The sequence below is a fragment of the Pipra filicauda genome, unplaced genomic scaffold (genome assembly GCF_003945595.2).
Source record: "Pipra filicauda isolate LSUMZ 115617 unplaced genomic scaffold, ASM394559v2 scaffold561_size491250_pilon, whole genome shotgun sequence".
NCBI classification, from domain to species: Eukaryota; Metazoa; Chordata; class Aves; order Passeriformes; family Pipridae; genus Pipra; species Pipra filicauda.
In genome coordinates, this window is record NW_024104711.1 from 51,236 (window position 1) to 75,851 (window position 24,616).

The 24,616-nt window shown below is 51.0% G+C and overlaps 1 protein-coding gene across 1 annotated transcript in view; it reads right to left on the reverse strand.

Moving 5' to 3' along the window:
- Positions 1-465: 465 nt before the first annotated feature.
- LOC113998077 (fer-1-like protein 4) overlaps positions 466-24,616 on the reverse strand; it is a 36,813-nt gene continuing 12,662 nt past the window's right edge. The window contains 28 exon segments of the mRNA XM_027740447.2: positions 466-1,395; positions 1,903-2,003; positions 2,632-2,909; positions 4,733-4,974; positions 5,235-5,333; positions 6,278-6,363; positions 7,374-7,552; positions 9,260-9,414; positions 10,191-10,361; positions 10,821-10,948; positions 11,366-11,476; positions 12,198-12,329; positions 12,672-12,778; positions 13,897-13,945; positions 14,548-14,679; positions 15,067-15,170; positions 15,659-15,818; positions 16,145-16,306; positions 16,617-16,733; positions 16,985-17,158; positions 18,292-18,426; positions 18,752-18,876; positions 19,460-19,643; positions 19,863-20,015; positions 20,802-20,918; positions 22,136-22,223; positions 22,781-22,881; positions 23,520-23,640. Of these exon segments, the coding sequence (XP_027596248.1) occupies positions 1,215-1,395; positions 1,903-2,003; positions 2,632-2,909; positions 4,733-4,974; positions 5,235-5,333; positions 6,278-6,363; positions 7,374-7,552; positions 9,260-9,414; positions 10,191-10,361; positions 10,821-10,948; positions 11,366-11,476; positions 12,198-12,329; positions 12,672-12,778; positions 13,897-13,945; positions 14,548-14,679; positions 15,067-15,170; positions 15,659-15,818; positions 16,145-16,306; positions 16,617-16,733; positions 16,985-17,158; positions 18,292-18,426; positions 18,752-18,876; positions 19,460-19,643; positions 19,863-20,015; positions 20,802-20,918; positions 22,136-22,223; positions 22,781-22,881; positions 23,520-23,640 (3,892 nt within the window). The 3' untranslated portion in view covers positions 466-1,214.

The window sequence follows — 24,616 nt, forward strand, 5'->3', positions numbered from 1 at the left end:
AGAACCTACTCCATTCCTGCCCCATTCAAAAGGCAGTCAGGCAGGTGCCTTTGCTATAAAACCCCATTGTCAGTTAATTTCTTTGGAAATGCAGCTGTCCTACTGGGCATCATCTCCTGCACCAGGATGAGACCTCTCAGAAGGAATCTATCTTGTCAAAACCCTGGGTGAAACACCTCCACTTGAAATCAGAGCACATCAGGGCTTGTCTGTACAGATGACAGGAGCCCCGGGGCACCAGAGACCACGCTGAGAACAAGTCTCATTTAATTTACATCAGCCCAGCACCAAAGTCAGACTCGAGCTCGTGACCCCCTGGTGACCCCCTGCTGTCCCAGCGCCGTCCTTGCTGCTGTGCTACCCAGGAGGGAGGTGAAGGGGCACTGAGGACTGCAGGCAGCAGCCTGTCCCCCAGCTCCAGAGAGCAGCTACAAAACACAAACAGCATCAGAGAGAGCAGCCAAGGAGCTTTTATTCCTGAGGAAATGAAGGCCCAAAACGAAGTTGAAGTAAGCCTGACTCCAACACAGCACACGCAGAAAAGGCTGTTAAGCAGTTTGTAAGGAGTTACAACCAGAAAGACCATGTCCTAGAGAGTGTTACCACACCCAGAGCCAACTCCAACACCAAGAGTTGTTCCTGGGCTCTTGGCACAGCAGGAAGCTTGTGGCTACCTTGTCTCTGTCATCCTACTCCCTGCAGAGCTCCATTCAAAGGTCTTTCAGGTCCTATCTCCACCAGGACCCTGCACCAGACCCACTCTCCCCCTGTACACTGTGTTTTGAACTCTTCAGGCAGAGGTCTGGTAAATGCCAAGTGTTGTCAAGCCAGGCCATGGATGGCTTTGCATGGCCCCATCTCTGCCAGAATCACCCTCAATGGCCAGAGCTGGTTTCAGCTGCTATGTCTGTGCCCAGCAGATTCCCTTTTCCCACCCTCCCGCTCCAGTCCCACAGTGAATAATTTTTTTCCCCCGAAGTTTTAACTGTCTTTCAAGGAGTTTGCCCAATATAGCAGGTTGGTCACTTGGTTCCTTTGCATCTCATGGGTATGTAGCATGAAATGTGACTCCCAGAAAAAGGCTGCTTGCTTCTGCAGGTCTCTCACCCTGAAGGTTGCCTCTGAACCTGCAGGGCTTTATTAAACTTTCTGGTCCAATCTCAATTCCTGCCACAATCACCCTTGTCTTTGAGTAGTCCTGTGCTGGAGAGCATTTATCCATTGATGATCTTCTCGCTGATGTATCCAGGCATGGTGTAGATCAAAAGAACCAGGAAGATGGTCAGAACAGTGACAATGAACAGCACTATTATATATTTCTTGTACCGTTTCCAGATAAAAAACACAAAGGTCTTCATGGGATTCACAAACCAGTTGAAAGACGTCTTTGGCCGGCTAGAACAGGAAGGGAAGAACAGATAAGCACAAGCTCAATCCACAGAGCAGCACACTGGCCCCTCTGCTTTGGTGTCCTGCTACTCTCGTGAATGACCAGCTCTTCCTGCTGCTTCCAGGCAGGATCCCCTCGGGGGCTGCAGTGCCTGTGGAAATGCTGGGGGCAGCAGGATGGATTCCTCAGAACAGCCCTGCAGAGTTGTCCTGCACCAACAGGGCCAAGGGGTCCCTTCACGTGGACAGAGCTGCCCATTGCACAAGCAATGTTATGGCACAGCTGCCCTTGAGTATTGTCCCAAGATCAGCCCCGGGCCAGGTGCTGCAGCAACACGTGGACCCACTCGAGCCCTGGGAAGCCCTGGCAGTCCCAGTCCTGCAGACCACACTGCCCAGGGCCCCAGGGATTGCTCTCAGCTCCCTGAGTAGATGCTCCCAGTCTCCTTGCAAACAGCTGCTGAGAACACAGCACTGTCCATCCATGCTAAAGGTGATAACACAGATACTCACCTGGGCTTTTCCAGGGGTTCAGGCTCTTTCCGGCCCAAACCAACAGGACTTTTTTCAGCCTCCTCCACAGTCAGCAGCTGGAACTCTGCTTCCACCTTACCCTGGAGAGGGAACATGTCTGAGCCACATCTGCCTCTCTTGCTTCACAGCCCAGCCTGCTGACCATACAGCCTGCCACAACTGGGTATTTTTCTCCCATTTCCACTTACAGATGCTCTGAGCTTTTTTCTTCATTAGCTACAGAGTCTCTTACTTCACAGTCCATGGAAACTGTGGCCTGGTCAGACACAACTGTTTTGCACCCAAGGAACTGTATTGTAACGAACTCCCCAGCTACCTGGATCTGTCTGCAGCCTCCCACAGAGGCACTGAGAAAACTCACCCTTGGGGGCACACAAGCAGGAGTAGGGGGGGATGGATGCATGGTCTGGGGCATTTCAGGGGGAACACTAAATTGAGGAATACCATTCCTAAACTGTGATAGCACCCTTTAAGGAGCACTGCTCCTTGGGAAAAGCTCAGAGGAATACATGAAGTTGGACACTCCTGCATGCCACGGCAGCTGGCATTTCTGGATAGACCAAGTGCTGGATTTGTAGCAGATGGAAGAAGTCTGCACCTCTGCACGAGGTGGGTCACTCTGTAGGTTATGTGCATGCAGGACAGGTTGCCATGTCAAGGCAGAGGCCAAACACTGGCTCTGCCCACCAGTGCCAGCACCACACTTACTGTCAGGAGGTACTTGTTCCCACTGGGGTCTGTGAATTCCACGTCCTCTGGTTTGACTGAGCTGCTCCACTTCTTTTTCTTCTTCTTCTTGCACTCCCTCTCCTCTCTCTCCTCGTCTTCTTGATCTTTGAGTTTGATGAAGGGCCACCAGCCCCTCATGCGCTTGTTTCGGAAGATGGAGAAGCGAGGTGTTGCGTTCTCCTTGGCCATCCTGATGGTGCACTGCTCAGAGCTCTTGGCTGCCCTCACCATGTCATGCAGCTTCAGCTCGATGGAGCCTGCAGGCACAGTGGAGAGAAGACCTATTGGTGAAACCCTGAGCTCAGCCCCACACAATATTTGGCCTTCTGTCTCCGCCACACTCCCTCAGCCTCAAGTAGATCCCAGCTGCTGCAATGATCTAGCACATTTACAGATGGAGAACCTGAAGCTTTGCATAAGACAGGACTAGCTCAAGAGTTAGAGACTAAGAGGCAGAAGCCCCAAGGCTTGTCTCATCTCTGATGCAGCCAGCTTGGTATGCATGTGCTAGAGTGAGTTATTTTCACTCTTTTACCATGTCCCACCCTGGTCTCCTCACACGTCCAAGCTCATCTTCCTCTCTCATTCCTGCAAATGCCAGTTAAAAATTATGAAATCTGGGAAATGCTTTAAAGGTTTCAAGTTTGTCTTACCTCTGCAGTTCATCTGCAGTTCTTACATCTACAGCCTCAGTTCATTTCCATGTTCAGCCTTGTGTCCCTGTTCTGCCTGGAATGAGCTCCTGTTCCGCTTGGCACTGAGCCCATGCACCAAATCAACACTATCATGTCCTGGGCTGTATTGGCAAAAGCAGCCAAGGGATGTGTGTGTTTTCTGCTCAGCTCCAGTGAGACAGCGCCCAGTTTTGGGCCCCCACCACAAGAAAGGTATCAACCAACTAGAGAGAGCCCAGTGGCTGAGACAGCCAAGGCTGGACTATGTGCAGGGAGGGGTGAGAGATGTGTATGTTCAGCCCAGAGAAGAGAGGACAAGAGGAGATCTTGCTGCTACAGCCTAAAGGAGGCTATAGAGCAGATGGAGCTGGACTTTTCTCAGAAGTGAGTAATGAAATTACATAAGGCAATGGACACAAAGTGCTGCAAGTAACAAAAAAAGAGAATTATAAGAATGCTGCAGCCAGGAAAAGTGTCCCAGAAGGGTGCTGGGGCCTCCAGCCTTGGAGATACTCAAAACTCACCCAGACAATGCTCTGAGCAACCCGACCTACTACTTGGGGCAGGAGGTTGCAATAAACACTGCAGAAGCCCCTTCCTAGAAGTTCCTGAGATTGTACATGCCAGAAATCATTGGAATTGCTATCTAACACTTTCTTCAGTGTCTGAGGAGCATGGCTGAACCACTGGAAGTGCCTCATGGAGGTAAAGTCCCTTAAATACACTATGGAAGTTTGAAGAATAGAGTTTTAACTTGCCCAAGAGAGAGTAGGGCAAAGGGGCTGTTTTTTAATAGGAGGTCAAAGTTTGAAGAAGGGACAACTTAACAGAATGCTACAAACTTGGGGAAGTGGGAGAGAATCAGTAGCACTTATGTTAGCATAGGGTGGGTGGAATCATCACTAGGCCAGTGATGATCCAACACCAGGCCTTGCTGCACACCCAGCTCAGCAGGTCTGATTACTGGGAAGTACCAGAACATCCAGGAAGCTCCGAGCTCCTGGAGACAGGGTGCTGCAACTCAAGCAGAAATAGTCTCACAAAGGTTGTCAATCCCTGTGCTGGCAGCATAAGCTCCTGGGAAAACTGCTCCTTGGCCCAATCTTTGGGATCTGCAGATCTAAGTAAGAGCAGGGAAAATGAGCAAGTTTATTGGAAAGGTTTTAAGGAAGCAGAATCTGGAAGTCCTGTGGTGCGACAGGCCCTGAAAAAGGACCCAAGGCCCTGGGACAAGCATGTCCGTGTAGGAGAGGTGTGTATCTCCAGGCTCTGTCTATAGCTCACATGTGAGATACTAGCCCAGGTGACTGCTGAGCTGACAATCTGGTGTTCCTGGTGCCCTTCTTAGAGAACCCCAGGGAAACACTGTAATACTCCAGCAAGGTGAGGGACAGGTCACTCCATACCTAGAAAGTCATTGGCTGAAATCCTGTCGTAATCCCAGACCTGGAGGACCAGAACAGCTGGTTCCCGAAACTCTGACTCCTCCACAGAGAAGACAGAGTCCTTTTTCTTGTAGGTGATCTCCTTCTCGGTCGGGAGGTAGTTGAAGCGGAAGATGAACCTCCAGTTGAAATTGCCTTCCCCAGTCAAGGAGTTAAAGTGGACATCCGTCTCCTGCTTGTCGTGGTCAAGACCCTTTATCCAGCTGCAGGAGAAACTCAGTTACCTCTGTCAGCCAGCCCCAAAGGCAGAGCAGAAGGATGGAAGGGCTGAACTCCATGGGGATAGCAAGAAAGGAAGGGTTGAAGAATCAAACCAGAGCAACACAGGATCAACGTCTCTGGGGGTACAGCAGAGGACTGGAGTGAGTACCTCATGCCAAGGCAGGGAGGTTCAGAGGTTCAGAGAAGGCAGTGAGGGTGTGGGTCAGGGAGGGTTCTGGCCTCTCCCTGGATCCTGTCAGACCTTTTCACGTAGATATCGCTGGAAGTCTCTCCCGTTACTGGGTTGACATCATCAAGAATGACATTGTCCGTGTTCCAGATGATCACACGCAGCTCGTAGCTGTGGGAAGGACACAGAGATAAGTGAGCCACGTGCTCTTGTCCTCGGTGCCTGGGAGGGCAGGTCAAGCCCACAAGGGCAGAGCAGCAGGACATGAACCTTCTTAGCACTGTGGTTCCCTGCCAGGGCTCCTCTGGTCAAGCATAGCCCAGCAGTCTCACTGACAGGCATAGACCCCTTCCTGGGCACTACAGCTGTAATAAGACAGACACCCACAATCAATACAGGCAGCTTTTGCAAAGCAAATCCCTGGTGAGTGGGAAACACACTCAGCACTACTAAGCCATAGGAGCACAGAAAGGCTTGGGCAAGAAGGGACCTCTGCAGTCTCTGCTCCAAACTCCTGCTCTAACTTCAGACTAAGTCAAATTGCTCATGGCCTTGTCTGCATGAGTTTTTAATATCACCAAGGAAGAATATCCCAGCACACCTCTGAGTCACTTTGTCCCTATTCCAGGGTAGCTTCATTGGGAAAATGTTTTCCCTATATGCAGTTGGAGTGTTGGAGTTTCCCTTGCTGCAATTTGTGTCCATTATCTCTTGTCCTTTCAGGTGCACCTCTGAGAAGAATCTCGACCCTTCATCTCAAAAACCCCATTAGATCCTTGAAAAGAGTGGATTTCCTCCTTCAGCTTCACTTCTCCAGGTCCCCAGAGGACATCTGTCCACCAGCCAGAATAGACTCAATGAGTAGCTCTGACCTGGGTTTCTATCACATTCATGTCCAGCTGTAGAGACATTAGCCTGCCCTTCCCAAACCCTTGTGCAGCTCCAAGCACTTATGGCTCACTCTGACATGCTCAAGGGACCATCCTGAGAGGAGGGCTGCATGCCAGGCTAAGACAGCCCCTCAGCCTGGGCAGGGCCCTGTGGCACATCCCAGCAGCCATGGCAAGGGACAGTGACCCTCCCTGCAGCTCCAGCCCCACCCAAACAGGCACTACCTGACAGGCAGCCGTGGCTTGATGTTGACAGGCGGCGGTGCAGGGACGTCGTTGGGAAACATGTCAATCCACATGTGCAAGGAGCCCTGAGGAGAGAAGACAGCAGAGAGACTTCAAAAGACAGACCACCCTCCAGCTCTTCAAGGAGCAAGGACTTGATCCTGCACAGAAAGCCCTCACCAGAAAGCCACTGCACTTTACAGTGACTGGTAATTGGATTTTAGACGGGGGAAAAATTAAAGCTACCAAAAATTGATTATTTCTGCTCCCAAGAAAAACCATTTCACCAGCACTGAATCCATTTCAAAGAGAGGCAAACACGTCCCTCTGTCTTAATAAGGAGCATATGGTGATGTAATGCTTAAGCAAAACCAAGAAAACTAAAAAAGGTCTGACTCTGCCCTCTCCACATGCATTTCCAGTGCCAATCAAAGCCAGCACGACTGCAGAGCTCTGCTTTGTGCAGATCTCCAGTACCTGAGGAAACAGGAGATGTTCAGTGCAGGACATTAAAATGCATGAAAATGCAGTTCAGATGACTGCATTACATAAACCTGAGGATGGATGTTTCTCCTCCAGCTCACAGTTACGTTGTGTCCCAGGGAGAAGCCAAGGGGTCAGAGCGAGGCACTTGCATAGGCATGAAACAGCAGTGAAAAGGGACAATGCAGAGGAGGAGGCAGGGACACCATCACATGGTGGCAGGGCTCAGAAGGAAGAGCAGGTCTACTGGCACCCACACAGCATCCTCACCAGAGCAGTGTTGCACAGCTGAGGAGACAGGGAGGACTCTGGGTACCAGCACTGTGAACACATCAGTGGAGAGAGGTTCCTCGAGGAAAGGGTGTTCAGAAGTACTGTGAGAGGTCAGAGAGGCAATCTGAGCAAAGGACAACCAAGTTCTCACTTCGTGGTAGGGCCAGCCATCCACAGACACAGCTCTGGTCACCCACTCAGGAAGGAGCAATGAGTAGGATTCATGCCATGATGAGGAGACAGAAGGACAACAGGAGACCAGAGAGGGTGCAAGGAACCGGTTGCTTAGAAGGTCCTTCCCCAGAACAACATCTAGGCTGGGCACAGAAACACACCTCACCTGCACAAGCCCAGGGTTCTCCGGGTTGTACAAAGACCGGATTTCCACATGCTCTGGTACCAGCTTGTACCCATATCCTGGCATCTCTTCCCAGTGCTGCAGGACGTACAAAGCCTTATGTTCATCATCCACTGACCAGTTCCCATCTGCCACTCCTCTCTTGTTCCTCACAGAGGCCTCTGCAGCAGGACACAGCCAGGGAGAAGATGAAGGTTTCTGGTCAGCAAGAGTCACATCACAACATAAGTCACCAGCACAAGTAACAGAAGGTATGGACTGTACAGACAAGCATCTCCCCAGAAAAACAAATGGGGAGAAACAGGAGGGCAAGGATGAAGGGAATGAGTTCAACATGTTGCAGTTATGAGAGAAATGGTAGGTAGGAAGACAAACAAGCCAAGAGAAATATAAGGAAAAGGGCAAAAAAGAATTTATTCTGGCTCTGGGAAAAAGGTCCGTAGGACACGGAGAAGGATGTGACCCTCTGGGGCAGTCTTTGTGGTAGCACCAACAGATCCATGGATGAATTTTTGCCCTAGAAGTGCTCCAGGAAAGCATTTCTTGTCACTCAGCAGGACACGCAGCCGTGCTCTCCTTTAATGAACACTTTGTACAATTAATTGACTTGTTTGGCACAGTGAAGCCAAACAGCAGGTCAAGACCAAATCCTGCTGGTGGGAGAAAAGCAGGAATCAACAGGTGAGGGCACAATGATCCACCCACCCCTGGGTTTATGGAGAGCATCTGCCTTTGGAGATCAATCTGAGACCTCAACCATTCCAAGCAGTGCTGGAGCACAGCAGAGGTTCACGGGGCACCAGCTACAGCCACACTGGAACCAGAGCCAGCTCTCAGGGGACACCAGGAGAGCACGTCATTTCTCCCTCCCCAACTACCCAATGACCTGAAAAAGGGGAAGGGCTCCTTTGGAGTCTCTTTGCCCTCTCCTGAGTGGGATTTCTTTCCCCTTCTTCTCGAAAGCCACAGAGACCAGTGGAAAACTGAGGAACAGCTGCACTGAAATGAGCAGAAGGTAAAGTTGGCTATTCATGTAGGTGTCCGCTCTCTGGGCAGGTCAGGCCAGGGATCATCCTACCTACAGGCTACATAGCACTGCCTTGCAGTACCCAGCCATCCACAAGCAGGCCACAGCTGCTCCAGCCTCTGCTCCAGGTTGGATTCAATTGCACAGGTGTTGGCCACAGCAGGGCCTGTGCTCAGGGAAGTTCTCCATCGCTGCTGATGGAGGCTGTGAAAGGCTGGTGTGTTCTTGGACATCTGTGGCCCTGTTTTAGGGTTTGTAATGCCAGTTGGAAGGAAAGAAAAACAGCAAAGCAGAAGCAGAAGCTGCCCACAGGGTAGAGATTGACAGGAGTGAGGAGCAGTGTGGAGCCACCCAAGGCGCCCACAGTCACTGGAAGCAGAGAGCATCCCTGGACAAAGTCAGCTAAAAACAGGAAAGGAGACAGAAAAAACATCCCCCCTACAAAAAACAAAACAAACAACCCACAACCAAAAAAAAGGACTTCAGTATCTTGCTGATGGTGATCACAAGCAGAAAAAGGTACAGCTTTGTGCCAGTGTCAGACACTTCATCAAACCCCCATGACCATCACCACCCACCCACAGCCTGGGAAACCACTTTGGGACCTAATGGCCTGGATCACATCTTCTCCCAGTGCAACAGTGTCATCCACTGAAACCAGGGCACTGAACACCAAGGATGGTCCCCGTCGTGACCCAAAAAGCTGGGCCATGCAGGGCACAGAGTGGGGGCAGCCAGCCTGCACACCTCAGGGAAGAGAAGCTGGTGGCTGCCAGACCTCCCACCAGCACGTGCACTGCTGAGCACAGGGAGCCATCGTTGTTCACCAAGCCCTCTGTACCTTCAGGAAAAGCCTCTGGAGGGACCTTGAATATTTTATTGTCCACTTTGACCTCCTCCCATCTGTACTCTGGAGCAGGAAGTGAGTTCTTCTTGCATAAACTATCCAAGATCTGTGTGGGTTTGAAAGCATCTCGCCACATGTTGTAGCCATTTCTGCATGGAAGGGAGAACATCAAAAACTTCTTCAACTTAAACACAGCAGGTTTTTTTTCTTGGCTGTGAAACACCCTGTCTTCCCTGCAGCACTGGCTATTCCACTGGGCCCTGCTCAGGTTTTCACTGGGAAAACCCCAGGTACACAACAGCTTGATGAATGGAAATCTTAACAACTCTGTCCCAGAACAATCTGGACTTGCACCCCACAGAACCATTAGCTTCAGGGCAGCAACAGGAGCAATCCCAGCTGCAGTTCCTAAGTGGGAAAGATGTTTTAGCTGTGCTGGGGACTCAACTCCATGCCCACAGCTAATCCTCCAAGTACAATAGGAGAAGAGTTGTTTATGGAACACTGGACAAAGACACCAGAGAATCCATATGGAATGAGGCCAAAGGAAGCCTGATGTTCTGAGTGTCAGTGCTCACAAAATCAGCTACTGCCAGAGAAACTGCTGTAGTTTCTGAAGGAGGTCACTGTCAAGTGAGCACTTGTCTCACAGAACACCAATGTGAAAGCATTAAAGAATTTTTTTGCTATTTTATGTGAAGTATATTAGTCTGCTGCAGTAGGAATTAGAGCTATCACAGGAAGTGTAGCAGGTAGGAGTCTGAAGAGATGGAGTTATCCATGTAACTTGTAGTGAATCTGTGGAGCAACTGATCAAAGGATAGTGCAGATGCATGTTCTGTCCTGCAGAACAGGAGGAGCTCTGTTGCCCACACATGGCAGGTGAGAAGGAGTTTCACACCCAGCGTGTCCCACCGGTACCTACACATCATACTGAGCAGCCACTCCACAGTTGGCTCTGTGCTTGCTGTAGAATCGATTCTCCAAATCAATCTTGGTCTCCCCAATCAGATCATCAGATCCAACTAAATCATGGTCAAATATTGCCACAGTGAGTTCTGATTCCATGGGAAAGGAGACTGTCAGCTCCACAACTCTGCACAGAAGCAAAGTGCAATTAGCAAAGAGGATGGAAATGAAGCACATGCTGTGCTTTGATCACCCCACACATTTACGAACTGTATTTGACAAGTCAACTGATAGAGTTTATTTCTCTCTAAGTTTAGTGTGTGCAGTTTTCAGTGTGCACGTTCAAATAAAGGAGTTACTTTTCCAGGAATGAATGCCCTTGGATAAAGGGCCCAGAGCTAAGGAAAAAGCTGACCAATGCTCTGGTTTTGCTTGGCTTTCTACTTTTAAAACAAGCTGGCCTCCTAACCCAAAACATGATGGCTCCTGAGTTAGCTGGAGGCAAGAGACATGCCCAGGACCTTTGTATTTCAGCACAAGATTCTCCATCAGAAAGGAAGAGAAGATCACACATTCTGGGCCACATTCCAAGCCCCAGATCTGCACTATTCCTATTGAACCTGATAGATGAAAACTTCCTGCATACTCTCCGAACACAGGATTGAGCTGCTTTGGGATGTATCGCTCCTTTGTGTCCTTCTGCTCCTGCCCCACCATCACCACCACGTAGGGGTCTGCCTTGCCATTGGGGTCTGCTGGAGACAGGTTGGTAGCCTGGAAAACAGCAGAGGTAGTGGTGTACACAGCTGTGGAGAGCAGCCTGCACAGGGAACACCACAGGCCTCACACCACCCTCCAGCCCCTGCCCCGGCAGTGACACAGGCACTGGTTCCCACACAAATCCCCACCCAACAAGCCCCTGATGTCTCCAGCTGTAGGCCCAACTACTTGCTTGTTGTAGATGTGAGGAGCCAAAAAATGCCCCTCTGGGCTTTCAGCACTTCCTGAAACTACAAAGTATGGAAGACTCTTCATGAACAGGTAACTTCCACTGGGTTGGCAGAGCCTTCAAGCCAGCACCATGTTTTTCACAAGTGCCACTGCTCAGATTTACTGAGCAGAGAGTGGCAGGACATCCACAGGGAGGGGAGAGACCTCCAAGCATTACTGCCACCCCCACCAGAGCCTTACCTTAACAATGTAAACTCTTACAAGAACCTTGATGGGTCTGTTCCTTGGAACTCCCCGGGAGACCTTGGGCTCTGTGCCAGCTTCCTTGCTCGGGTAGACATAAAAGGAGCCCTGCAGAAAAGACATTTCAAGTAACAGCTAGATACAAAAGGGAATGTCTCAGATGGGATTGGAGCCACCAAAATCAGCTTCACCTGCCAAGTAGAAAATCAGAGCCATGCAGACCACAGACACCCTGTGCCCATGGGGACAGTCCTTCCCAAAGGCCCTATCATGTCCACATGGTCCAGGCAATCCCTGCTTGCAGTTTAGGTTGCAGTCTGTCAGACCACTGCCAATGCCAGATCTGAGCATCTCCAGCCACTTTGGGCTGCCAAAGACAGGGGACACTAAAGGTTTTCTAGGGACCTTCTCAAAATAGCTTGTGTAGCTGATACTTCAGAGTCCTCAAGATCTCCTGGCTGGAAGGATGATGCCTATTTTAGATAAGTTTTGCTAATTTTAAAAGCAGTGAAGGTCACTAATTCTTATGTGCATACTGAATATACCCAGAGGCCCCAACCAGAATGAGTCCTTTATGCTTCATGCTTTCTCTTTGCAACAGCTAAATAATCTAAATCAGATGGATTTGTCAACTAACACAGGACCACAGTACACAATTGCTTCAACAGGCACCAACAGTTCCCTGGCCATGCCACATCACACCCTCATGTCACCCTGCACATCCATGCACTCTCCAAGGCTTTGCTGGTGCTGCCTTGCTCTAAAATACAAAATGTCCTAAGGATTTTCTTCCACAAGCAACACAAATGTCATCCAAAGGAGACAGTACCTTGTACTTCCCCACAAAATGTTCATCCTCGTTTCCATCTTCATCTTCATTTGCTTTGCCACGATGAAGGGGGAAAATACACAGCCAGTCTTCAAAATTACCAAACTCATTTTCCAGCTCAGACTTGTAGATCTGAAATAAGTAGAAAGAAATTTTGAGCCTTTTCCTGTCATTTTAAAGGGAAGGAAAGTCCAAAAGACCATCCTTTGCCTGCTTCAGTCATTTCACCTAGTCCTACCTTACCTCAGTGCAGGGTGTTATGGTTTTCCTGTAACCTCCTGGGGCCAACCTCAGATGTGCACACACACCCCAGCTTGACTCCAAGGTCTCACTAGATATTTCAAAGCCCACCAACAATGGGGCCTCAGCACACACTGCAGGTTCTCCTCCCAGTATAACTTCCACTGCAGGAAGGTGAGGAGGACATGGACAAAGGGCCAGGGTTGAAAGAGATGAGGTCACCCCAACTATCACCTGAAGGGTGGCAATGAGCTTCCTCTTGGGTTGAGCTGGTTCAGCTTCAATCACTGCCTCGTCCTCTGCTTCCATGTCAATGCAGGATGCATTTAAATTCCCTCCGTCTAGAAATGGCAACAAGAGATTAGGAAACGCTCTGATTTTGCCCATCATTTCAAGTGTCTGTACATGAAATCACCCCAGTCAGAGCTTCTGCTTCCACCCAAGGGCTTTGACTCATGCCAGGGTAACTGGAGCTATTGCTGTTTGTGGTAGGTGTCCCTGCAGCAGCTCAGCTTTCCCAGCTGGATGGGAGCAGGGACAAAAACTGCCTGCCTACATGGCTGCTGTTCAGGAAGGGAGAGGGAAGAAACCAAAAAGAGGCAGGTGGGTGGACCAGCCCACAGGTACTGCCAGGGAAGGCACAGAGGAGAGCTTGCCCTCCTCTCTGGATGGGTGCTCACCTGCTGGACTACTGGCCTGGATGGCTCACTGCAGCACCACTGCCACTTTGGGCACAGGCAGCTGAGCCTGAAGAGACTGTGGCTAGACTTTTTTCAGGGGCACCACCAAACCAAGGACAAAGTGGGTGTGTTCTTGTCCCATTTCTCAAGGCTCCAGATCCCTTGAGCACTAATGACATGCAGGTACCCTCCAGCCCTCTCCCTAAATAGGATTTATCTCATTTCTGTGCTTACTGTCTCACGTTCCCAGATCATTGCTAGGTGAGTGACTGCTGACACCTCTGCCTACAGCTGTAACACTGCCTCAGGTCATAAAAAGATCACTATTACTCACTATTCTGTTACCTCGTAGCGAATCCTGTACCCTGGGTGAGTATCCCACCTGCACAGAGTGATGCCCAGCTCCCAGACAGTTCTGCCTGTCCCCCATCCTCTCTCCATCCCCTCACTGCTTCCCGCTCTCGCCCTGACAATCCCATGATCTGCAGCTGATTTTTCTGAGGGTTCCTGCTCACTCTGGAAGGCACAATTTTACATGACTCCACTATTTTCCAGGACTTTTCTGACAATTTCCCAAACTTTTTTGAGCAAAGTTTGGTGTTTTCCAGTTGAAATAGCCTTTGTTAGCTCTTGCTAAGGTCTCCAGCCTCTCTGCTCACTTCTGTGTTGTTGTTGTTGCTGAATGTTGCAAGGCTGTTTTCTACTCAGATGCCATTTCTGGGGTAGTGTAAATCCCTGGTTCTCCCCATAGAAGAGCTGGGTGTCTGTAGAGGACTCACCTGCATCATTCAGGTCATCATTCTCAGCATCTTCTTCATCACTGTATGTCTGAAACACACACAAGCAGTTACCCCAGACCCCTGAGAGCAAAGGCTTCTCTTTGCAAGCACAGGACACTGACAACGCTTTCCTGCCAGCAGAGTCAGTAATACCTGGTCTGAGATCATTCAGCAATAACATCACTGCAGGATGGTATCTAATGAGTGCCTTAATCATTCTTTCTTCTCCCCAGATCCTCCTGCTGGTTTCCTTTGATTGGGATTTGAGGGGGACAGGGCAAGGAAGGAAGTTTGTAGCAGACCTGCTCCCATAACACATACTGGGATATAACCAGGACAGAGTAGGCAGCATGAATGCCCCTGTTAAACTCAGCATTGTCACATTTTCAACTAAAGCTGTCTTGTTCTCACACCACTTGGGCACTGAGCCTCAGGGCAATTTCAATACCCAGTGCCTGCTGAAATCAGCCCACCTTGTAGATGCTTGTTACCTCACTACCTTAAGTACACTTGACACACAAAAGCCCACATCTTCCTGCAGGCTCCTGCATGCCAGGAGAGCTCCTGTGACACTCAGCACCATTGAAAACATCTTCCTTATGCCAGTGCAGCCTCTTTTCCCCCCTGTTGGCACCTGTCACAAAATATTACCTGGTTATAGAGCTCCTTCAGGGATGCATAGTACTTGGACCACCAATCCAGTTCTTCCACTTCTGGTTTTTCCTCTTCATATTCATCTTCTTTCTTCACAAACTTATTAATAGGAATTTTCTTCAAGGGAGCCTTTAAAGAATGGAGAAAAGGGTTCAGATGGAAGAAATGACCACCCAGGACACCCAAGCACCCTTCTCCATGCCCTGGGAGCCTCTGGCAGAGGATCAGCTTTCAGGCAGAGCACAGGAGGTGCAAAGCTACCTGTGGCCCCAGGTTTGTGCTTTGCTACAAAAGCAGCAGCTCTCAAGGCACAGGGCAGGTCTCCTTCACCATCCTGTGCCAGAGCCACAGCACGTGGCAGTGCCAATGAGCAGGCAGGAGTGAGGAGTGCTTGGCTCCAGAGCAAAACCTGGTGGTTGAAACCTAACTCCGAACTTCTGAACTGTCTTTTTCATTTGTAACCTTCAGTTTGGTTTTCCAAACTTCAGAATTTGTTGAGCCCAACACATCACTCACCTTCACCAGACTAAGGGGGTGAGTACTGGGACCTGGGTCACCAGCTGCAGTTCCAATGTTTACCACAGTCTGAGAGGGAAGGCGGTGGGATGAGACTTTCTGAGCTGAGATGAAAAGAAAGAGCTTCTTGTTTTTATGTATTTATTTCTGCTCAGTGCTTCCTACTTTTTGCCACAGGAAAACCCTCCCTGTTAACACACTATGTTGTGATTGATTTTAAAGCTTTTCATAGCAGAATCTGCAAAAAAACTACTGGAAATCCAAGTACAGTACTGAGACTGGCCACCATCACCAACATGCTTGCTGCTGACTCCCAGCTGTGGCTGCCCCATCCCTGGAAGTGTCCAAGGCCAGGTTGGATGGGCCTTGGAGCAACCTGGGCTAGTGGAAGGTGTCCCTGCCCATGGCAGGGGGATGGGACTGGATGAACTTTAAGCTCCCTTCCAACCCAAACCATTCTGTATTTCTGTGATCTTGGGAGTCTGGGGAGAGGATTTTGCTGCCTGGTTAGGAGGGAATGGAAGAGCCAGGGATCTTTGCCACTAGTAAAACGTGCCTGTTGTCTCCATGAGATCCTCTCCAAGCACCTTACCTCTGGGCACATCCTCTGGTTCCTCCTCCAGCTCTCTGGGAGAGAATTTCATCACATCAGACACAACATGGCTCCCCACCAGCACAGTGCGCCCAAACGCCCGTTTTTCCACCACGAAGATGCTGAGAGGAGGGTGCAGGTACACCTGCTCTGGGAGCTCCTGCAAAAGAACCATGCATGGGGTCACAGGAGCAAGGATGATCGACCTGTGTTGGGCTGTCAGCCTGTGGTAGCCGTGTGTATCAACACATGGACAGGTCTGACAGCACCTTGCAGCTCTGCCCAAAATCCAGGCCGTGGCTGAGACAGCTCTTGGTGGGCAACTTCACAAGGGTTTTGATTTGCAATTGAATCATGTGGCCACAGAAGATCAAAATTCCAGAGGTAGCTCCCCCCCTGCTACCTCAGTCCATGCAGAGAGGCAGTGCATGGGTGCAGGGTGGCCATGGTGCACCCTGACATGGCAGGATCCCCCTTCCCACTCACCACATCCATGTATTTGACCAGCTCAGTGAAGTTGGGGTTCTCTTTGTAGGTCACGATCACCTCTGACTCCACCTTCTTGCCAGCACATTCAATGATCACCTGGGGCTCAACCACCTCGAACAAGTTCACCCGCTTCAGGTCCCTCAGGCCCCAGAACAGGATCTGAAGCACAACATGAAGTTGCTGGGCTGCTCCAGCCATGCCAGGCCTGGCACAGCCATGCAGGCTGCACGCTGCCCAGGCTGCCAGCCCAGTGCAGGACACAGCCCAGGACAGGACGGGCTCCCCAGCCCGGCTGCACCGCAGCTCTGCCTGTCCAGCTGCTGAAACAGCTTCTCCCTCATGTCAAGCACTCCATTCCTGACATCTGCTCAGGCCTCACTGGCACATCTGAGGTCTAAACCAGAGTCCCTCCCCAAGCCCTGCCCTCTGCCCAGCCCTGGGGGGCTCAGTGCAGCAGGAAGCAGCTCACCTCTATGCGGAACTCCTTCAGCACCGGGCGGACGCCCTCAGGGATGATGAACCGGCCGGCACGGGGGTCTCCCAGGAAGTCAGGCTCCTTGGGCTCCACGTCCTCAGACACTGATGGCTGAACAGGTGGACCCAGGACACACCAGGTGATGAAAGTCATTTCTAATCCATGCCATGCCATGCCATGCCCCCTCTCCCTCTCCTCTTGATCTGTTATCACAGGCTGTCCCTGCAGCCTCCCTTCAGTTGAAAGCCAGATGGGGCCTCCAGCTTGGAATCCTCTGGTGGGCCCCATGCAACTAGCTCCTTACCCACCCAGCTATCCTCAGAGAGCTGGCAACCACGTGCAGTTTCCTACAAGGCCGTTACCTCCAAATAGCCACTGTAATCCAGCTCGATCAGCTCAAACGTGGCAATGAGCTCTCCTGCTGCTCTAGTGCCTCTGTAGAAATCAAAGAACTGCAGGGCAGGTTTGGTGTACGGCTCATCCACCAGCTTCACCTGTGGAACAGCAAAGGCCTGGCCAAGGAACTCAGGGGAGCCCTGTGGGAAAGAAGGGAACAGGTCAAAGCATCCCTGTGTTACCTCAAAGACCACCACTAATTCCAGCCAGTCTGGAACAGCACAAGACCACTCTGCTACTCCTGCCATCCTCTGCTTTGATTTTCTCTGCTCCATCCAGAGGTAGGAGCAGATAGGGCATGCCTTCAGCAGCTCCTCTTAACTCCCAGTCCATCTCCATGCAGAACTGGGCAAACAACCTGGGACAATGCACCAGAGGACATCAAAGCTGGATCCAGTTTTTCAGTCTCTTCCAGCCAGGGTTTGAATATCTCCAAGGATGGATATCCCACAAGCTCTTTCAGCTCCAGGCCCAGCATTTGAACTACCTCTGCGGGAAAATTGCTTCCTTATATCAAGTTGGATTTTCTTCTTGTTCCAACTTGTGCCCCTTGCTTCTCATCCTGCCCCTGGGTACCTCCATGAGAAATCTGAGCTCACCTTTTCTACCCTTTCCCACCAGGCAACTGCAGGCAGCAATAAGACAATGGCTTTGCCTCATCCTCTGCAGGCTGAATATACTCAGCTCCCCTCGCTCTGTCCTGTGCTCCAGCCCCAGCCATGTTGGTGGCCTCCTCTGGACTCACCCCACTGTGACAGTATCTGTCCCGTACTGGGAACCAGGAATGAACCCAGGAAAGCTGCTGAGCTACACAAGAAAATATGGTGGGAGTTAAGTCATTAGCCTTAGGATAACAAAGAGGCCTGGGGGAGGAGTGTGACTTTAAAGCACTGATGAAGAGAGAAAAGGGAGGACTGAGGAGTGATGATTGACGTCACCTGGTGACAGAGGGGAAGGAAAGCTCTAAGAGATACATCACCTCCCCCAGCCTAAGAGCCCTCTGCAATGTGAGCCTGCCTAGGAAGTGGGGCAAAAGCTGGGAGAGGCACAGTGCTTCTCCAAAAAGGAGAGATCCTGGATCCAATGAGCAATTGTCAGGCCCTGGTTCAGGGCATCTCTAAGCCAGAAAGTCTCAACCTCAGCCACAGTCCCCAGGACCCACAACCGAGTTGAGTCATAGAAATCAAACAGAGATGTGAGAGCACTCACACAGAGCTCCTCTGCCTTCCCTGTTCTGAAAACAACAGGAGGAGGGCAGCATGGCCATACTTACGAATTTATTGTGGCTGAAAAGGTTGATTATAATTATGGGGGTCTCTGTTTTTAGCTCTTCTTTTTTCCCATCAATAATAAGCTGGTCAAACAGAAGTAGCTCATTCCACATGGGGCTCAGTGTCTCCTCCAGCACCTGTAGACAGAGACAGGAGGCCTGAGTGTTCCACAGCCAGTGGAAACAAACCATATGCACTTCATAAGTAGAGTGAGGACCTGGGGGCTGATCCCCTCTCCCACACAGCCACGTGCAGCTGGTGGCTGGCAGGAGGGGAGGTGGTAAAAGTGTGGAATAAGCACATGCCGATCCACTTTTGAGACCATGCTCAATAATTCTCAATTGTTCCCTGAACACAACCATACTGCCACAACAGTGGCCTTCAACATATCAGTGAGGGCATGGTCATTTTTCTCTCCCCAAGTTCCCAAGATGAGAGAAGTAAGAGTTTAAGTGGTCTCACCCTGGTGGTCTGGCAATGCGTTGAAAACACGACTCTCGCAAATGGATCTGAAAGGCCATTGTCATCTGCAGGAAGGATCCCTCGAGCCTGATACAGATGGGCTCGGAGCTGGAAATAGCTGAAATCTGGTAAGAAGAAAAGAAAAGAGGTCCTCAGTCCAGTCCTGTGTGAGGCCAAAAAAATGCAAGAAGGAGAAGTTCCAAGTAGGAACAGGCACATTCTGTGAGGAATGGGTACCACTTCTAGGGGCACTCAGGCCAGTACATCTCAATAGGTTCATCTAAGAAAGACAAGTTCAGTGGGCTCCTCAGACACCTCTGGGAAGGACATGACATGTGAAATGTGCAATATTCTGCTGTAGGGGAGCACCCTCAGGCCCCAGCAGAAGGGCAGACCTCATGCCCATTGGCAGTTTGGCAGCAGATTCAGTGCCTAGGAAGCAGCCATCCTGCCTGCTGCTCTAGCTGTGGGTGTGCAGATACATCCTCATGAGAGCAAACAGGACATGCCTGTCCCATCACACTTGGGGATGACACTGAGATGAGAGATCAGGTCCTAATCCTCAGACATCCTGTAATTCTCAGATGATTCTGTGGCCTTGGGGAAGGGCAATGTGCCACCACAGACACTGTAGCCTGTGGACAGAACCTGTCACCTCCCTGCTCTCCTGCTCGTAGTCAAGCCATGGAGAACTGGCATTGCACTCACCATCCCTGCTGAGCCGGCTGGGAGGGCCGTGTGCTGGCAGCTGGCCTATCTCCTCTCCGCTCTCAGAAAGGTACTTGAACTCCTCAGGCAGCTCTGCCAAACAGTTTTTCGCATATTTGGTTACCCCAAGCCACATGTAGATTTCCAGTTTGGCAAAAATCTCACCAGTGTGTAAGCCAGGGACCTGAAAGCACAGAAGTTTATCAAGTTTCACACCTCAGACCAAGATGATCACCATCAGCCAGGGACAAACCAAAGAGCACAGGAGACAGAGCACCACAGAGGCAAGAGGCAGTGGTGGAGCAAGAGCTGTGTTTCTTTGTGAATCCCATGATTTCAGGCAAGGAGGGAGAAAAGCATGAAGCAAGCAAGCAAGAGCACACTGTTTTGGTATAAACCCTACCTTCATAAAGACAGTTTGGATCTTCGCACAGTCCTTGCCTTTCTCCTCTTCAACTACTGAGTAGAGGATGTTTTGTGCAGGAATTCTGGCATATGCCACACGCCTATTGTTGCTGAGCATCCAGATGAGTACATCAGGGAGAGTGCACTGGGGCTGGAGGAAGAAAAGGGAGGAATGTAACAGCATAGGAACAGCACGTGCCTTGTCCTCCCTCCACTGACATGGCGAAAGCTCCTTCTCCTGACAGGAGGGACTGCTGGCTGCATGGTGCTTTGGAGATCCAGAAGCACATGAAGGGCCTAACATCACTCGAGCCTCACACAGCTAAAGGTGTGAAAATTGCTTGACTTCACTTGGTGAAAGACTTCTCCAAGCTGCTACAGCGTCTCTCCACCTAATGCCAGCACATATGGCATTCTGCTTGACACTACACAACACATTGATTTTTATCAGTTACTTAAAATAGAGACAATGAAAGTAAATGTGGAGAGTCTCTGCTATGGATGAGAGACCTTGTTCCAATGCAAGCTTCATTTTAGAGAAGATTTTCAGGGTCAGTCTCTGGGGGGGGGAAGCAGCACAGGCAAGGCTGTTTTCTCAAGCAGACTGCTGCAGGCATGGCCTCGGGCTGGTGGGGCAGAGAGGCCCAGGAGTCCTGGAGCTGGCCCAGCTCTGCCCCCACGCACCACTGAGCTGCTTGGAGCCCTGCTCTGCCACCAACGGCACTGCAAAGCTGCCCCTGGCCTCATCCCTCATTAGAGCTGTTACAGGAAACATGGTAACTTCCAGCAGGTGAAAGTTAGGATTTTACATAGTAAGGAAAGACAGCAGAGGAGAAGCCTCAGTTGGGGCTGGCGAGAGCCCTGGCAGCCAGCCCAGCACCCTCTCCCTGCTGTACCCTGTCCCACCAGAGAAGCCGTGTCCCAGGAGCAGCTGTACCTCCTTAGCCATGGAGCGCAGCTTTGCCAGGACCCTCCTTGTCTCCTTAACCTTGTCCTTGACGTTGTCCCGACTCAGCCGCCGCCTCACACGGAGCCCCTGCTTTGCACTCAGGATCTGAACAGAAAGCACAGCAGTCACCGACTGCCCCCCTGCCACCCCCACCTGTGTGCTGATCACACCCAGCCTGCTCAGCCTGCCCTGGCCCCCAGCACGGCTCACTGCCTCCCTGCTGAGAGCAAACCTCCAGGAACCCGTCACCGGCCATTTAGGGAAGGGTGCCAAGAACTGGGGACTCCAGTAACTCATCAGCTTTGCCAATACCAGCCAGTAACAGAAGTCCATGAGCTTTAAAATCATTTGGGGGAGAAAGATGTCTAAGGAGTAAACATTTCAGAAGCTGGCTCCAGATAGTGCCTGTGGGAGACTTTGCCCAAGGAGCAGCTTGGGGCCACAGAAATGTGGGAATACAAAGATGTAGGAAACTGGAACACAGGGCTGGGCTTTCTCCTCCATTAGTACACATCTGAGATAATGTACACATCTGAGGAAAGACTTTAGTATGAACCAAAACTAATAATGAAATCCAGAAGGAATTCAGGGTGCAGATCCCATATGGACCGACAAGACGAGGAAACTCATCTCTTGGGCTGGTTCTCTCTTTTCCAGAGTGTCTCAGGCTTAGCAAAGCTCAGGTGAACACGTGCAGGGAGGCAGAGGAAAGGTAGCTGGGATCCAGGCATGCCTAAATTTTATTTCTTGCTGTTGTCACTGCATTTTGGTAATGTAGTCTGATGGGGACAGCCGTGCTCTGCTCTGTTGTGCTGCAGGGTATGTAACTGCATGCTCATTCAGCCAGCTGGCCTCATCTGCAGGATGTAAGTGCCCAGGTGTTGCCCCTTCTGAGGGAAGGCAGATGGATGGCTGATGTAGACCTGCTAGACAGGTACCCAGCCAATGGGCAGTGAGTCTCAGTGAGTCCCCCCAGAGCTGCCTGTGGGAATATCATGCACCTAAAGGCCTCCAGCAACCTACTGGGCAGCAACATGGATGTGCTCAGCCATGTGTGCCCCACAGGAGACAAAGGAAGGCATCGGGGCACAGCATCTGCATAAAACTGGGGGCAGCCATGGCCATTCCCTGCCTCTGTTCCCTGTGCCAGAAGCTGTGTTGCTCTGAGCCGAGGTTGGGAGATTCTGCAGTAAAAGCCTATGACTGATAGCACGAGTCTTAGCCCCAGGTTTCCTTCTTAGCATCAACTCCTGCTGGTCCTGCAGAAGCATCCCCCAGAGCAGGGATTGCTCCCACCGCCCACCACCAACCCCACAGCTTACGATGTTGCGCATCAGGTATTTCATCCGACATCTGTCCAGGTTGTTTGGATGTGCCATTGTTTTTCTCTCTGCACCGAGTGAATATTGCCTGCAATGAGAAAAGGAGCACAGGCTCTGCATCCCCTGCACCCAGCAGGCTGAGCACAGCTCACAACAGGGGCACAAGCTCCACATCCTGGTACCAATCCCCGTGCATCAAAAGCCCCCTTTTCTGCAGTGCCCTCTCTTCTGCAAGCTCGTTGATTCACAAGGCACCCTGGGGATTCTCAGCACCTGGGGTCCCTCTCTCCTGTTGCACTGTGGACTGAAGAGCATATCGGCCCCCACGGGGCAGTCACAGGGATTGAAACACTGGTCCTTTGACTGCACAATCAAAAAGAGTGAAGGAAATGTCCTACATATTTAGGAAACACACAGGAGTCCAGGAACATCCAGGCTGCTGTTTATGACCCCTGTGATTCCCAGGACAGGACTGAGGACTCCTCTCCAAGCTTGAAGAGCTACAGGGTCCTTTCCCCAAGTCGTCCTCATTTCCTTCTGCTCATCCACCTCAAAAGGATGAGAGAGAAGGCTGCACACAGCCCAGGCAGATATGACCTCCTAACCTGAAAAGAAGAAACCTCAGGAAATCAGGGACATGCCAACCTGCATCCAGCTACAAATTCCTCTAGCACCTCTCTGAGCCGCTCTTCTGCTTTAGCCTTTGGCCTTCTCAAGAGCTTCTCCACGTCATCCAGCCCCTGCTCCTGTGGGGAAATCACAATGTTCAGGGAGCTTGCACCTTGCTGAGGGGTCAGAGTGAAACCTTGCAAGGATGCATTTGCCACAAACGGCTTGTGCCTTTTGCAGAGCTGGGATTCACGAGTGCTGCAGGGCAGCACTGTGCTGCCAGGGACTCTCCAGAACCTGGGGATGACCTTAACACTGGTTGTTAAAACACTTTGTGTCTCAATCCTTGAGCAGCCACAGACATACAATCTCTAGGTAATCTCTGCTTTCACATTTCTAAGCCCAAAAGGGAAAGGCGAGGTCCTGGATAAAGGTCCTGCATTCCCCTGACGACAGCCTGGGGCCGAGAGTCTGCTTGCAGAAGCATCTCCCCAGTGCTCACACACCTCAGGACTGGCAGCAGAGTAACTTTTTGTCACAGACATCACATCACCTTGCTCACCCCTCCAGGAGCCACCACCAGGCAGTTGCACGGCATGAGCCCAAGTGCCCATGTGCCCCACCCCACCAAAGGGTGGGTGGGACTGAGCCCTGTGAGAGACATGGACTCACATGGCCAGGGAGGATGGCAAGCATCTCACAGAGAACTGCACGTGCAACAAGGAAAACACACCAGGAAGGAGTGTGCCACAGACAAACACCCTGACCACGCTACCAGGCGCTCTGCCAGCTTGACAATCCAGTTGGAAATGCAGAGCCTCCAGGCGTGATCCTCCCAGTAGCTCCACACATACACGCAGGGTTTCTCATGAACCATGGGCAGGCAGCTGTATGACCTAAGGGCAGCAAGCAGAGGGGGTAAGAGCTCCTGCCTGCAGAAAGCACATGCCACGTCCCAACACAGTGCTTGCACACCCAGCACAGGAGCAGGGACTGTGCTCTGTCCCCTCGTAGGGAATTGGCTCTTTTGGGCTCTGCACCATGGGCATGGATGCAAGCTGCTGGATCTGCCCTTTGCCACCCCAAACTAGCACACGGGGTTTCTCATAGGGACAGGAGCACGCGCTCAGGTGAATGAGGCTGACAGGAGTATGGAATGATACCAAGATTTCTTGCTGCTATGGGACTGAGTATAGCAGGCACAGGCTTCACAACACTAACATTAAGTCATTTCTAGGCCTGTGGGACAAACTAGGCAAAATTCCCAGAGCAAACACATCATCAAAAGAGCTTCTGGAAAAGAGGAGACTGAGGGGAGACCTCATTGCAGTTATACCTTCCTCATGAGGGGAAGAGGAGGGGCAGGCACTGATCTCTGCTCTGTGGGGACTAGGGACAGGACCCCAGGGAATGGCTGGAGTTGTGTCTGGGTATGTTTAGGTTGAATATTGGACAAAATTTTCTTCCCCAGAGGGTGGTTGGGTGCTGAACAGGCTCCCCAGAGCAGTGGGCACAGCACCAAGGCTGCCAAAACTCAAGGAGTGTTTGGAGGATACTCTCAGGCACAGGGATGGTCTCTTGGGGATGGTCCTGTACAGGGCCAGGAGTTGGACTCGATGATCCTTGTGGGTCCCTTCCAACTCAGCACATTCTGTGATTCTGTATGTGTCTTGCCTGCCTAACATAGGACACCATATGTCAGAATACTCCTCTCCTTCCTCCTCCCTGGAAACAAGCCCCTAGGATGCTGCTTGTTAAGCAGAAAAGAGACAGATGTTATTGAGAGGTCTCAGTTTTCCTGGGACCCTGTCCTTGGCCACCTGCACACACCAAGCAGACACTGTGGGGCTCGTAGGGCTAATGGGAAATGCC